This window comes from Dromiciops gliroides, chromosome 2, assembly GCF_019393635.1.
Source record: "Dromiciops gliroides isolate mDroGli1 chromosome 2, mDroGli1.pri, whole genome shotgun sequence".
NCBI classification, from domain to species: Eukaryota; Metazoa; Chordata; class Mammalia; order Microbiotheria; family Microbiotheriidae; genus Dromiciops; species Dromiciops gliroides.
The window spans coordinates 85,556,671-85,572,688 of NC_057862.1; the positions used below are offsets into that span (position 1 = coordinate 85,556,671).

The 16,018-nt window shown below is 37.8% G+C and overlaps 1 protein-coding gene across 1 annotated transcript in view; it reads left to right on the forward strand.

The window, feature by feature from the left end:
• The window catches only part of CPXM2 (carboxypeptidase X, M14 family member 2), a 234,106-nt gene that overhangs the window by 29,304 nt on the left and 188,784 nt on the right, over positions 1-16,018 (forward strand). Inside the window, exon 2 of the mRNA XM_043985357.1 lies at positions 612-710. Within this exon, the coding sequence (XP_043841292.1) occupies positions 612-710 (99 nt within the window). The remainder of the gene's footprint in view (positions 1-611; positions 711-16,018) is intronic.

Below are 16,018 nucleotides of genomic sequence, written 5' to 3' on the forward strand. Positions count from 1 at the left end.
AATTTCAATGCATGCAGTCATTTGGGGGAGGACGGAGGTAGGGGAATAATATGAGCCAAAATATAGGAGTAGGAAAATAGAATACATTTGGGATATGATAAGTAATCCAGCTTGGCCATAGTATAGAGTACACAGAGAGAGGGGAGAAACTTGAACGTGTAGCTCAAAGATGAGGTTGGAGATAGATGATGGAGGGACTTGTAATGTTTTGTTTAATTATCTTATTAATTAAGAGCAGCTAGGTTGGCACAGTGAATAGAGTGTTGGGCTGAGTATCAGAAAGATTCGAGTTTGAATCTGATTTCATACACTTACTAATTGTGACCTTGATCAAAGTTACTTAGATTCTGTCTGCCTCAGTTTTCCCATCTACAATATTGGAATAATAGTAATATCAACTACCATTCAGGGTTATTGGAATAAAAACCAATTATATTAGCTAGCATTTCTACCATGTTTTAAAGTTTGCAAAGCACTTTACAGATATTTGTAAAGCTCTTTGGAAAACTTAAAGTACTACACAAGTGATGGCTATTATGGTTGTTAGTATCTTTCATCTTTATTTAGTGATGCAAGGATATACAAAAGTAAAGTTGTATTCCCTCCCACAGGCAAAAATGGCAATAAGAAAAGTGAAAAGAGCAGGACTCATGACAAAGTTTCAAATGGAGACTATGAATCCCAAAGTGTTCCTGAAGACGTCAGAGAAAGTAAGTAAAGAATCCTCTTCATATCCCTGTTCTTCCACATCTGTATTCCTTTTATGGTAATGATTAAATGGTTGGAGCCCTTGTAGAGAACTTGTTCTTAGTTCATATGTGTAGAATCATATAAAGTAATCAGACACTGATTATGATGGATATGCTTAGTCATTTGTATGTGTTGTTTTGTTTTGTTTTTGCCTGGATAAATGCCTTTTCCCCATTCAAAATATATTTTCACATTAGCCACATTGCAAAAGAAAACATGCACAAAAATCTGAGGAAAAATGAAGTTAAAAAAGCATCCTTCATGGGGGCAGCTAGGTGGTGCATTGAATAGAGCACTGGCCCTGGATTCAGGAGGACCTGAGTTCAAATCTGACCTCAGACACTAGACCCTTACTAGCTGTGTGACCCTAGGCAAGTCACTTAACCCCAATTGCCTCACAAAAAAAGCATCCTTCAATCTGCACTCAGAGTGCATCAGTTCTGTCTCTGGAGTTGGAGAACATTTTTCATCTTGGATCATTGTCTTCATCAGAATGGCTGTCTTTCATAATTGATTGATCATTTCTACAATATTGCTGTTACTGTTTACACTGTTCTCCTCACTTCACTTTGCATTGGTTCATATAAGTCTTCCCAGGCTTTTCTGAAATCATCCTGTTCATTATTTCTTATAGCAGAATAGTATTAATTCACAATTATATACCACCACTTTTTCAGCCATTCCCCAATTGATGGGCATCCCCTCAATTTCCAATTCTTTGCCACCACAAAAAGAGTTGCTATTTTTTGTACAGTTAGGTGCTTTTCCCTTTTCTTAGATCTCCTTGAGATACACACTTAGTAGTGGCTTTGCTGGGTCAGAGGGTATGCAGTTTTATAGCCCTTTGGGTACCAAATTGTTCTCCAGAAAGGCTCAACTAATTCACACCTCTACAAACAGTGCATTAATGTCCCAATTGTTCCAAATTCCCCCAGAATTTGTCCTTTTCCATTCCTGTCATGTTAGCCAATCTTATTGGTGAGAGGTGGTATCTCAGTTTAATTTATATTTCTTAAATCAACAACAATTTAGATATTTTTTTTACATTACTATTGATAACTTTGACTTTTATTACTGAAAACTAGTGTCTACAGGTGTTCAGGAAAGACTAATACCTCTGGTGTTAGGACTTCCAAACCCCTTTCAAGGGCTGCTTTCTACCTTTGGTTTCTGCTTGCCACCTAACTCTGTGGCTTCAAGAAAGTATATAGCATGTATAGTGGCCACACACTGATAAAACATTTTGACAGACAGGATAAGTCAGGTTGAGGGTAAATGAAGGGTCTCAAATCCATCTGTGAGTTAATGGGGTTTCTACCCCAAACATGTGAAGACTTCTTCTAGTAGAATGGGTAGATGAGAACAATTTGTTCCAATGGCCATGAAGTTGACAGACAGTACTTAGAGTTTGGTTAGACATTGAAAACACCAAAGTCATCCTGGTTCATCATCAGTTATCTTGACTTTTGTCTTGCTATGGGACTTCGATGACTCTGGAAAACAAAGTGAGGCCAATGACTTTATGCATCTCTCTCTCTCTCACTTAAGTCCAACTTAAATGCAAGTCAAAAGACATCACCCATACCATTTAATTGTTTTTACCTACCTCAGAGTCATGTGGTGACAGGCAAATAACAAATGGCCAAGTGCAGTTACACTGGGAGCTGTAGTCACAACCCTGCACACAGGTGGCATAAGGCATAATGTCATCTTCTCATTGGACTGAAGCAGCAGAGGGATTTGGCAGCTCCCTGGGTGTCTGAGTAGCCTTTTTAAAAGTCTGAACTACTGACCTCCTGGTGTATGGAAAGGGCTAGAAAAGGTGCCCTAAAATTATCTGCTTAACCTAATACAAACATGGCCTGCTTACCATGTCAGGTGGGGATCCTACCCTGTGGTCAAAATATATTTTTAAAAAATGTACAGAATATTTTGCAACACTCTTAAGATCTCTTTGAACTTGTTATAAGACAGAGGAGACACGGACACAGGACCCTCCAGCATGGCACGCCTAGAAGATGCTGTGCTCTGTGAACTAAGGAGAATTACAGTAGCTCAAAAGAAACTTGAGATGAGAAAATTTAGACATCTCCACTCCAAATGTTTATACGGACAATTTATACCTAACCTGTGGTAGAGCCTTCCAAGGTCACGTTGGTCTGATCAGCCGCAGTTGGACACATTTGTACCTTGACCTCAATAAGATGATGTCATTTTGGCTCTCTTTGACCATGAAGGACAACTAAACAACTAACTAACAACCTTCTGAAAACTGTTCATATTCTCTGACCATTTATCAATTGGTGAATGGCTCATATTTTTATAAATTTAACTCAGTTCCCCATTTAGTTGAGAAATGAGACCTTTATTAGAGAAACTTGCTGTAAAATTTCCCCCCAGTTTCCTGTTTTCCTTTTAATTTTGACTGCATTAGTTTTATTTGTGTAAAACCTTTTTAATTTCACATAATCAAAATTATCCCTTTTACATTACATAATGCTCTCTCTGTCTCTTGTTTGGTCATAAACTCTCCCCTTTTCCATAGATCTGACAGGTTAATTTCTTATACTCCTCTAATTTACTTATTGTTTGTTTGTTTGTTTGTTTTTGGTGAGGCAGTTGGGGTTAAGTGACTTGCCCAGAGTCACACAGCTAGTGTCAAGTGTCTGAGGTCGGATTTGAACTCAGGTCCTCTTGAATCCAAGGCCAGTGCTTTATCCACTGCGCCACCTAGCTGCCCCCCTCTAATTTACTTATGATAGCACCCTTTATGTCAAAATCATTTATGCATTTTGACCTTATTTTTTGTATGTAGTGTGAGATGTTAGTCTATGTCTAGTTTTTTGCCAAATTGTTTTCCATTTTTCCCACCAGTTTTTGTCAAATGGGGAGTTCTTACCCCCCAAACCCCCAAATCATTAGGCTCATCAACCACTAGATTATTTTGATCATTAGTTATAATGCATTGTGGACCTAATCTAATCCATAACTCTTTCTTAGCCAGAACCAGATTGTTTTGACAATTACTGCTTTGTAATATAATTTGAAATCTGGTATTTCTAGGTTTCCTTCCTTCACATTTTTTTCAGTTTTCCATGATATTCTTGATATTTTGTTCTTCTAGATAAATATAGTTATTATTTTTCTATCTCTATAAAATAATTCTTTGGTAGTTTGATTTGCATAGCACTGAATAAGTAAATTGGGTAGACTTGTGATTTTCATTATATTGTCTCAGGTTACCCATGAGCAAGTTCTCTAATTATTTAGATCTGTCTTTATTTTTGTGAAGAGAGTTTTGTAATAATGTTCACATAATTCCTGGGTATGTCTTGACGGGTAGACTCCCAAGTATTTTATATTGTCTGTAGTTATTTTAAACGGAATTTCTTTTTCTAGCACTTCCTGCTAGGTTTTGCTGATGCTGTATAGAAATGCTTATGATTTATGTGGATTTATTTTATATCCTGCAGCTTTGCTAAAATCATTGTTTCAAATAGTTTTTAGTTGATTCTCTAGGATTCTTTAAGCATGCCATGATATATGTGCAAATAGAATTTTTGTTTCCTTGTTGCTTATTTTTCTTACTTTGATTTCTTTTTTCTTGTCTTATTGTGATAGCTAGCATTTCTAATTTAATATTGAAAAATGTTCAATGATAAATAGCCTTGTTTCATCCTTGATCTTATTAGGATGGTTTCAAGTTCATCCCCATTACACATAATGCTCTAAGATGCCCTACTCTGTCATGTATTCTCTTTGAAAGTACCCAAGAGGGGGGCAGCTAGATGGTGCAGTGGTTAAAGCACCAGCCCTGGATTCAGGAGTACCTGAGTTCAAATCCGGCCTCAGACACTTGACACTTACTAGCTGTGTGACCGTGGGCAAGTCACTTAACCCCCATTGCCTAAAAAAAAAAAAGAAAAAGAAAAAGAAAGTACCCAAGAGAGGTATAAACAATGGACTTTGTGAGTTCTGAGGATAGAGGGATAACTTCTGGGGATTGAACAGCTATTGGCCCTGTCAAATCTCTGACTCGTTCCAGTTTTTCACAGCCTTTGGCTTCAAGGCCACTGAAGAAGCTGGAGGTTCTTTCTTTTAGACTTGAAGAATGGGTGGAAGGTTCAGAGATCCTGGTCCAAAACAGTAATATCTGTTCCCTCTGAAGGGTTAGAATAGGGTTGATGATCTCTGACCTCTAAGTAAAATGAAAAGAGGAGAAACAAAATGTTTAATAGCAGGAACATGATCATGGGCAAGCTAGTTACTTTCTCTGTTGTTTTGTTTCTTCATATCTAATCTTTTCTCATCTCTTCAAACAGAGTTTGGACCAGAGGGAGGATCAATAAGGTCACTTCCAACCCCATCACTCCATCTAGGAATTACATACTGGAGAATAGTAAGCAAGGCATTTTAACAGAGAGGAGCTGATTGGTAACTAGGTGATTGGGGCCTTCATGCATGTGCTAGCATATGTCAATCCAGATGCATTTTCAGAATCGAGGAAGGTGCTAAACTCAGGTGCCCATCAGTATATCACTGTCTAATCTTTTGGTAGCTGAGCTCTAACAGATAATTTGCCTTCAAATGCCATTATTATCTCCTCATAATGGAATTGTCAACCAGGAGGCTCAGTGGGTATAATCTTAAAACTTCTCTTCTCTGAAGTAACTGAAGTCTGTGAAGTGGTGATGAATAGACTCTTTTCATGTGAGAAGAGTTGTTGACATGGTTTTTTGTTGACTTAATAAATGCCGTGACAAATTATTACATCTGGCATCAGATTTCAGGCATGGATTTGATTCCATTTGGAACTTGTAGGAGATGAGGGAGAAACTCTTGGAGAACTGAAGCCATAGATATGTTTTGGACAGATTGCTGTTGTGGAAGTGTAAGGAAATGAGATGGCATTCCCTTGTGAATAGAGAACTGGCTTTGAAGCCAGAAGAACCCCTCATATGTGCCAGGCACTGTGGTAAATATTATAAAAATATCTCATTTGATCTTCAGAACAACCTTTGAATTAGGTGCTGCTTTTATCTCCATTTTACAGTTGAGAAAATTGAGACCTAGACAAGTTAAGTGACTTACCGAAGGTTAACACAGTAAGGGACTGAGGCTAGATTTGAACTCAGGAAGATAAGTCTATGGCTAAGTAAAGTTTACTCATAGATTTTGAGAGATGAAAGGACTTCAGAGAGCTGTTGTCAAATTAAAAAAAAATATCTCATGAAACTGAGGCCCAGGAAAGTTATCATTCCAAGGTAATCCTAGATAAGAGCTGGATGTTTGTACCTTTGAGAAAACTAAATTTTATTATGTGTTTGATAACTTTTTAAAGTTCCATGAAAAACTCATTCTTTGGATTCTAAGCTATGATTCTTGCCTGAAAGTGGCTCCATTATTTGGATAGTTGTTGAATGAAAAGACTATAGAAAATACATTGGATTTGGAGTTGGGGGACCTGGGTTCAATTTCTAGCTCTACTGTTGACTGCCTGCTTGACCTAGGACAAGTCACCTCCCCTCCCCAGGCCTCAGCTGCTTCCTTCATATAATGGGAGTGTTGTACTAGATGGCCTCCAAGATCCCTTATGGCTCTATATCCATGATCCTTTGATTGTGAACAGGAATTTATTATTATTATCTCCTCTTTCCATTGTATTGTGACCTGAATACTGGTGGTGTTAAGTTCATGTAGAGGCTGCATGGCTCTTTACTGGTACAAATTACATTTTCCCATAAACTGCCTGAGCATGTTAATAGTTTCAATGTGGAAGGCTGTGCCAATGCATAGGACTGAGGTTTTTGCAAACTCCGGCCTGAGACCACCAGGAGCCTGTGCCTGTGTTAGCAGCTCAGCTGCCTCTAAGCTGACAGCTTTGGGTTTGGACACATACACTCTGGAAGTTCGCAGGCTGTGTTCTTAACATGCTTCTTAACACACAGTGGGAGTGGCAATAAATGGCTTCCAGTTGTATTTTTACAACTTCAGCTGAACTGAAGTACGGGCCCTGCCGGCCAAGCCCAAGGCAGCCATTTCCCAGTGGGTTGTAATTCAAGTGGTATAGAATGTTTATAGAAAGCTTGCCTTCTGTATTGACACCCAGAGCAAATGGAGCTTTGGTTCCATAAGATTATTGTGGTTGGGGGAGGGGGGCAACTAAGTGGCACAGTGGATAAAACACTGGCCCTGGATTCAGAGGACCTGAGTTCAAATCTGGCCTCAGATACTTGACACTTACTAGCTGTGTGACCCTGGGCAAGTCACTTAACCATTATTGCCCCCTCCCAAGACCCCCCCCCCAAAAAAATATTATTGCCGTTGTTTGGCCATTCTTTGTGTTTATGCATTCATGGGTTGTTAGAGCTAAAGGAATCCTTGAGATTGTCATGTCCCAAATCTGCCATCTTTCAGGAGTACTCTATTCAAACAGCAGGTGAGGGAATGTCAGAAATCAAACCTTGGTCTTCCTACTTCTGGTCCAATGCTCTTGCTCTTTCATCATATTCCCCTGACTTGGTATTTATTTTTTTTGTTAAACCTGGAGAAGGGAAGTAACTTGATCAGTCACACAGTGGGTTAGTGGCAGAGCCAGGATTCAAACCCAGAGCTCTTGACCCACAATCCAGGGCTCTTCTCATTGTATCATGCTACCAGTGCCTTGTTATTTGATGTTGGCTCCTGATATCTTGTTGTGGAGCTTGTTGACTGAGAGTCAAGGTAGCCGAGTCCACACAGAGCACTGCATTTGGATGCAGAGGATCTGGGCTTGATCCCCAGCTGTACTCTTTACTACCTGAGTGACCTTGGGCTATCGTTTAATCTCTCTAGGCTTCAGTTTCTTTATGTGTAAAATGAGTATGAAACTATGTCAAAGGTTCCTTCCACCTCTAAATCCTAAAAAAAAAATCCTCTTCATTGTCCTGTCATAATGAAAGATAATATTTTTCTGCTATTGTTAAGTAGTGAGCTATTCTATATAAGTGAATTTGTTGTGGAGGAAGGAAGAAAAGAACATTTATTAAGCACTATATGCTAGACACCATCCAAAGTGCTTTACAAATATTATCTCATTTGATCCTCACAATTGTGGAAGATATTGTCTATGTCCTAAGAAACAGGGAAGAATTGGCTAATCCTTCCAGAGTACTTAGTCATGTAAACTGAAATTCAAGAAATGGAAATTTAGGGCCAGCTAGATGTCACAGTGGAAAAAGCACCAGTCCTAGATTCAGGAGGACCTGAGTTAAAGTCTGGCTTCAGACACTTGACACTTACTAGCTCTGTGACCCTGGGCAAGTCATTTAACCCTCATTGTCCTGACCCCACAAAAAAAAAAAAAAAGAAATGGAAATTTACAAACAACAACAACAGCAAAATAACCACAGTCCAAAAGAGTGGACTCCTAATGGTAACTGGCATTGGCCTGGGAAGTACTTTACATTAACCTAAGTGCTTTATAAGTATCTCCTTTGATCTCCACAACAACCTTGTGAGTTAGGTACTATTATTATTTCCATTTTATAATTGAGACAGACAGAAGTCAAGTGACTGGCTGAGGTCCCACAGCTAGTAAGTGTCTGAGGATGAATTTAAACTCAGTTCTTCTGGATCACAGGCTTGGCACTCTAGTCATTGCACCAAATAGCTAAGCAGTGTTTCTCCATCAAGTGCCAAAACTTTTAAAAAAATCATTTATTTATTTATTTATTTATTTATTTTTAGTGGGGCAATGAGGGTTAGGTGACTTGCCCAAGGATACACAGCTAGTAAGTGTCAAGTATGTGAGTCCAGATTTGAACTCAGGTCCTCCTGAATCCAGGGCTAGTGCTTTATCCACTGAGCCACCTAGCTGCCCCTAAAACTTTAAAAAATAGTATCATCTTTTGTTGGAAATCTTTTTAAAAGTGTATTGTATTACAAATTCCCCTTCCTCCTTAAATAGAGAGTATAGAACACACACATATGAATTAGAGTTATCACTATAAACATCCATTATTATATTACATAACGTTGCAATTCTTTTTTTCTTCTCCAGATGTCAGATGTCAGACCTGTCATTTCTACTTTTGTCATCATACCTATGACACTTCTCACCCTTCTCTTATTTTCTCTTTCTCTTCTATGGATTAGAAGATGTGATATTAAAGTAGTTAGAATAATATGTTGAATAAAAGTCAATAAGGATCTGAGTGAGGGCCTAAGTGTGGGGGGGGGAAATGTATGAACTCTGTGACTGATATTTTAGTATACTCATAAGACGTTTTTAAAAATACATATTTCTCTATTTTAGAATGTGTTGTGGAGTTGTGATTTTTTGAAATCTCACCCCTGATTAACCATGGGATTATTTTACTATTATAATTGCCTAAAATGAATCATAATATTAAGATGAGACCAAAATAGACTGCTTTCCTTAAGAAAAACCCTTTGTCAGCAATCTACCCTGAGGAGCTAAAGACATCAAGAAAAGTTCCATGGAAAGAATTTATCTGATTAATATTAAATATGTCTTCAAAATACAGCTTACAAAAGAAAATTTCGAGTTTATTGAGTAAAAGAAAAGAATTTATTAATTTGAAATATTCAACTTAAAGATGGCAATGATGGCAAAAATGCAGAGAGATGCTAAATTTACTCTTTGTAGTGCTGTTGATGGACTGAAGAATCATGTTTTGCTTTCTTTCCCAGAGCACTTTAATAAAGTAATTGATTCCTCATTCTCCATCTTAATTGCTATTGTATTTCAAATGAAAACACTATCCCACTGAACATTTATGTGTATGCATATGTACATGCATATGTGTATGTACATATGTATGTATACATATGTTTACATGTTTGTGTGTGTATATATATATACACACATATGTACAATCATCTATGTCTATGTATGCATCTATATACATATCTCATAGTGGATCACTGCTTCATAATGGCAGAGGAGCTTTCATGGCTTAATGAAACAATAAGCTATGCTGTGGAGGGTTACTCAAGATGGACAGGTCATAGAAAAGAGTTCTGACAAAAGGTGATCCACTGGAGAAGGGAATCGCAACCCACTCCACTACCTTTACCAAAAAAACCCCATGAATAGTATTTAAAAAGATATGATAGCAGGAGATGAGCCACTCAGGTCAAAAGGTGTCAAACACACTATGGGATCAGAGTGGAGGACAACTACAAGTATCTCCAATACTAATGAAACCAAAAATGAAAGCTTAGCCATGGAAGTGTCTGGTGACAAAGGAAAGTCTGATGTTATAAAAATCAGTATTGCGTAGGAACCTAAAATCTAAGATGTATGAACCAGGTAAACTGGATCTGGTCAAGCAAGAGATGGAAAGATCAAATGATGTGTCAGTGAACTTACATGGATGGGAATGGTTGAATTTAATTCAGGTGATCACTACATATACTACTGTGGTCAAGAAAATTTTAGAAGAAATAGAGTGGCCCTCATAGTCAACAAAAAGTTGAGAAAAGCAGCACTGGGGTATAATCTCAATAGTAACAAAATGTTAAATATGCACATCCAAGGCAAACTCTTCATCTTAGTCACAAAAGTCTGTGCTCCAACCACTAATGCTGAAGAGGCCAAAGTTAATCAGTTCTATTAAGATCTATAACTTTGGGGCAGCCAGGTGGCACAGTGGATAAAGCACCAGCCCTGGATTCAGGAGGATCTGAGTTCAAATCTGGCTTCAGACACTTGACACTATCTGTGTGACCCTGGGCAATTCATTTAACCCTCATTGCCTCGCCAAAAAAAATATCTATAACTTCTAGAAATAATACCAAGACCTACAATTAGAAATTACAACCCAAGTGATGTCACATTCATCATAGGGGATTGGAATGCTAAAATTGGAAATCAAAAGATGATCAAAATAACAGGCAAGTTTGGCCTTGGATTACAAAATGTATCAGAACAGAGCCTAATAGAGTTTTGTCAAAATAACTCACTGGTCATAGCAAACACTCTTTTTCAACAACCCAAAGGCAAGCTAATACTGAAAGACAGTTAATACTGAAATCAGATTGATTATATATTTTGCAGACAAAGGTGGAGAAGCTCTATACAGTCAGGTAAAACAAGACGAGGAGATGACTCAAGATCATGAGCTTCTTATTGCAAAATTTGGATTTAAAGAATGTATGGAAAACCATCAGACTATGTAGATATTACTTAAATAGCATCCCTTATGAATAGGAAGGAGATGTGATGAATAGATTTAAGGAATTAGGTCTGGTGGAGTGCCTGAAGAACTGTGGACAGAGGTTTGCAACATGGTATAGAGGGCAGAAACAAAGAATATCCCAAAGAAAAAGAAGAGCAAGAAAGCAAAATGGCTACAATATGAAGCCAGCAATTAGCTGAGGAAAGAAGGAAAAGGACGAGGAAAGGAAAAAAAGGAAAGCTGTGTCAAATCTGGACCAAAAAACAGAGACATCACCTTGCTGACAAGGGTCTGTGTAGTGAAAGCTTTGGTTTTTCCAGTAGCAATGTATGCCTATGAGATTTGGACTCTAAGGAAAGGTGAACACCACAAATCAATACTTTCTAATTGTGTTGGAAGACTTTTGAGAGTCTCTTGGACAGCAAGCCAAAGCATTCAATACTTAAAGAAATTCATTCAAACTATCCACTGAAAGGTAAAATATTAAAGCTGAGGCTTAAATACTTTGGCCATACAATGAGAAGACAGGAATCATTGGAAAATACCCTGATGTTGGAAAAGATTGAAGGCAAAATGAAAAGGGAATGGCAGAAGATGAGATGGATAAGTAGTGTCATGTAAGCAATTAATGTAAGTTTGAACAAACTTTAAGAGATAATGGAGGATAGAAGGGCCTGATGTGCTATGATTCATGGGGTCACAAAAAGTTGGACACAACTGAACAACAAAAATATACATATAACAATAAGTATCAGCCTGAGCTTGTGAAATAAAGATGATTTCAACCTGGTTTCTCAGTAAAGCTGCAGCCAATATTTTTGTTCATATCTTTCATTTTGATAGTTTCTATTTGTATAACAATTTGCTCTTCAAAGAATATTTCACACCTGAGTTTACCTACTCAACTACTCTGGGAGTTGGATAGAGTTGTTCTTCCATTTTACAGATGACACTAAAGCCCAGAGAGATGAACTGATTTTTTTATGTAAGATATAAAATATCTTTGGCATCTGAGCAAAACTAGACAGTGCTTCCCATGAATGATGTCAACAATTGTGATCAAACTAGGCATTAAAGTGAATATTCCCACTCTGCTATGTCTCTTCTTAGTTTTTTTTGTTTTTTGCTTTTTAAAATTTTTCTCCATGAGGTTTATTTCTGTTTACATTTAAGCTTATAACTTCAGTCCTTTGCTGGGCTGCATTGGAAGTTAGGAGAAGACAAGATCAAATGCTGTATCTGCCTTTTGGTACACATGTAATCATGTACATGTCATAGAACCTCTCTTACTTTCAGTTTCCTTATCTTTGAAATAGGGAATATTAATAACCATGGAATTTATATCATAGGCATGTTGGGGAGATTAAAAGAGATTCTGTAAGTAAAACTACAAACTTAAAGACCAAGGCCAATGACAGTTACCATTATTATTTCCATTTTTGTAGTTTTTAAAAAATTTCCTTTCCTGAAGATCACTTTAAATGACCAGGTACTTTTTAAAGAATAGCTAGGTCTTCCCTGCTTCTTGATTTTCTTTCCTGTCTTTCTAGGAAGATAGGTAGTTAGCGTAATAGGTGTAACACAACTTTAAATCAGGAATATCTGGGTTCAAATCCTGTCTCATATATTTGATGGCTATGTGACTTCCCTGAGCCTGTTTCCTTATCTGCAAAATGGGAATAATAAAAGCACCTACCTTACAGTATTGTTGTATCATATGAAAAAAAAAAACTCCTATGTAAAGTGCTTTGCAGATATTAAAGAGGTTTGTAAATACTAGGTAATATCACTATTCCTAGGTTGCCCCCCACAAAAGATGCTTCATCCCTTATCCCCCTCTCCCTAGTTAAGGACAAAGTTGATACTATTTTGCACTCAACAGACTCATTCCTTAAGCCCCCCATCTCTACCACTGGAACATTGGGGTAGCATTATCTCAAGAGATAAAATAACAACAACATATTTTTTCTCTGTCCCAAAGCATGTACTACACAGCAAGGGTGAGAAGGGTTTACGTTTTTGGCTGTTATCACACTTGTCTGAATGCCAAGATTAGCTACATCTTATGTCTGAAGGGACTCCTCATAGCCCCGTAAGGAAATTCACATATCACTAGGGAGGTCTGAGGGAAGCTATGTTTCCTTGATGAACACATGGGCAGCTGTAGTATGAAGACAGCACAGGGCAGAGTTATACCTTCTGGATGTTGCTGCTCCCTTCTCCTCCTACCCTGAAAAAGTAAAGGGTTAGGGGAATTGTCCTGAGCGTCCAGGACTGCATGTTATTTCTTCCTCCTGGACACAGAGGTGGCAGTCCTTACGAAAAACTTTACCTTTCTCCAACGCTAGGAGGCAGTCAAGGGCAATAGTTGCCTTTGGAGCTCTTGGCCAATGACATCAATTCTTTTTCAGACGGATCATATATATATATATATATATATATATATATATATATATATATCTTTCAGGTGAAGCCTTCTCTTGTCTGACGGCTTCTGTCACAGCTTGTCAGTCCTCATTCCATGTATCCAAGTCTTCTCCTCAGGTTCCTTTTCTTCTTTTGCTATTTCTGCTCCGTTCCATGGCTTAAAAGAAAGCCTCCTGATTCCTAGTCATCACTTTTCTCCTAAAAGTCATACATTTCTCCAATGAAATAATCCTTTTTTAAAGTTATCCAAATGTGTGCATATAATTTTTCAGTTCCTTTATATTTGCAAATCAGTTGAAGATTCTCATCATGCTTTGTAGACCTGTAGCATCTGCATATAAGTCTGTGTCTTTGATGCCCCCGCAAAGGTGCTTCTTTACATAAACATTTCTTTAGTGTTTTTTTTTTTAAATTAAAAGACAATCTTTGGCACTTTATAACATGAAATCGTCATCATCTAAACAAGTAATTTCCCTACCTTGTTGACAAAGGAAACAAATTCTCAGATTTATATTATGGGTGTTCTGTTTTTTCTCCAAAATTGTCCAGGTCTCATCATATGTGTGTGTGTGCAAATGCATATATGTATACACATGTATTTATATACATATATGTACACATCTATGTGTGCCTGTGTGTATGTATATGTATACAGACCGATGTGTGTATATACACATATGTGTAGATGTGTGTATATATGTATGTATATATGGAAGATAAGTACATTTTCCTTAACCCCCCCCCAAAAAGCCACTTTTTCTGCTCTTTTCATCATTAGCTTCTCCCTGTGAAAAGGACCTTAAAAAGACATCAGGGTCGGGGCAGCTAGGTGGCACAGTGGATAGAGCACCGGCCCTGTAGTCAGGAGTACCTGAGCTCAAATCCGGCCTCAGACACTTAACACATACTAGCTGTGTGACCCTGGGCAAGTCATTTAGCCCCAATTGCCTCACTAAAAAAAAAAGACATCAGGGTCAGTTAGGTGGTACAATGGATAAGGCACTGGTTCTGGATTCAAGAGGACCTGAGTTAAAATCTGGCCTCAGACACTTGACACTTACTAGCTGTGTGACCCTGGACAAGTCACTTAACCCTCATTGCCCCTCAAAAAAAAAAGGCATCATATCTTATATTTACATTCATCTTTTCTCATAACACAATAAAATTCTGCCACATTCACATATCACAGTTTTTTTAGTCATTCCTCAAATGATGGAATCCACTTTGTTTTCCCATTTTGACTACTAGAAGGGATTCTGGCAGCAGTATTTTTTGTCCTTATAGGGTTTTTCTTTCTGTCTTTAATCCTCTTGTGACACATACCCAGTTGAGGAATCTTTGAGTCAAGAGTATGAAAAGTTTAGTGACCTTTCTCCAATTCAAATTCTTTTATAGAATGGTTAGACTAAGGCCCAGTTCCAGCAGCAACATAGTAATGCCTGTCTTCCTGCAACCCCTCTGACACTAATTCTGTTTTGCAAAGTTTTCTGGGTTTGAAATAAACCCACAGATAACTGTATATCTTTAATTAAGGATACAGGGCATTTTTCATAGGATTGTTGATCATTATATGGAGTAAATGTAATAAAAATTGCTTGAAAATGACTTTGACAGTTTCAAAGGACTCATGATGGAAAATGCTCTCCATATCCAGAAAAAAGAACTGTGGAATCTAATGCAGATTGGACTGTTTCTTTTTTTTTTTCTTTTTTGAAGTTTTCCCCTTGTGTTCTGATCCTTCTTTCACAACATGACTAATGCAGAAATATGTTTAAAGTGATTGTACATATATCAGATTGTTTTCTGTCTTGGGCGGGAGGTGGGGGGAGGAAAGTGAGAGAGGGAGAAAAATTTGGGACTCAAAATATTATAAAAAACACATGTTGAGGGAGCAGTGGATAAAGCACTAGCCCTGGATTCAAGAGGACCTGAGTTCAAATCTGGCCTCAGACACTTGATACTAGCTGTGTGGCCCTGGGCAAGTCAATTAACCCTCATTAGCCTGCAAAAAAAAAATGTTGAAAACAAAATAAAAATTTCTTTAAGGAAAAAAAAAAAGGAACATCAGTCTTTGACATAAAGTGGTTTGCTGCCATTTTGGTTTTTTTGTTTTTTGGGGGGTGTTTGTTTGTTCGTGAGGCAATTGGTGTTGTCAATTGCCCAGGGTCACAAAGCTAGCAAGTGTCAAGTGTCTGAGGCAGGATTTGAACTCAGGTACTCCTGAATCCAGGGCCGGTGCTCTATCCACTACGCCAACTAGCTGCCCCTGCTGCCATTTCAAAGTACGTATTTCCTACTCTCCTAGATTGCTAACAACTTTCCTAGTGAGTTCTCACACAGAGATTTATGAGAAATTGTATATTGTAACTATCTCTGGAGTTTCTTTTATCTCTATTAGACTAAGTTCCTTAAAGATAGTCATTACTTGTCTATACTTTATGTCTCCCCATGTGCTTAGCCCACACGTTAAATGTTTGTGGAATAGCAGATTGTCCATTAACTAGCACTTATGAAGCAGCTACTGTGTACTGTGCTAACCATTGGTACTACAAAGAAAGGCAAAAAATATACAAACAACTATGGACAAACAAACTTTACATGGAATAAATTGAAGATAACCTCAGGGGTAAGGGAGTAAAATTAAGGAGAACTGGATA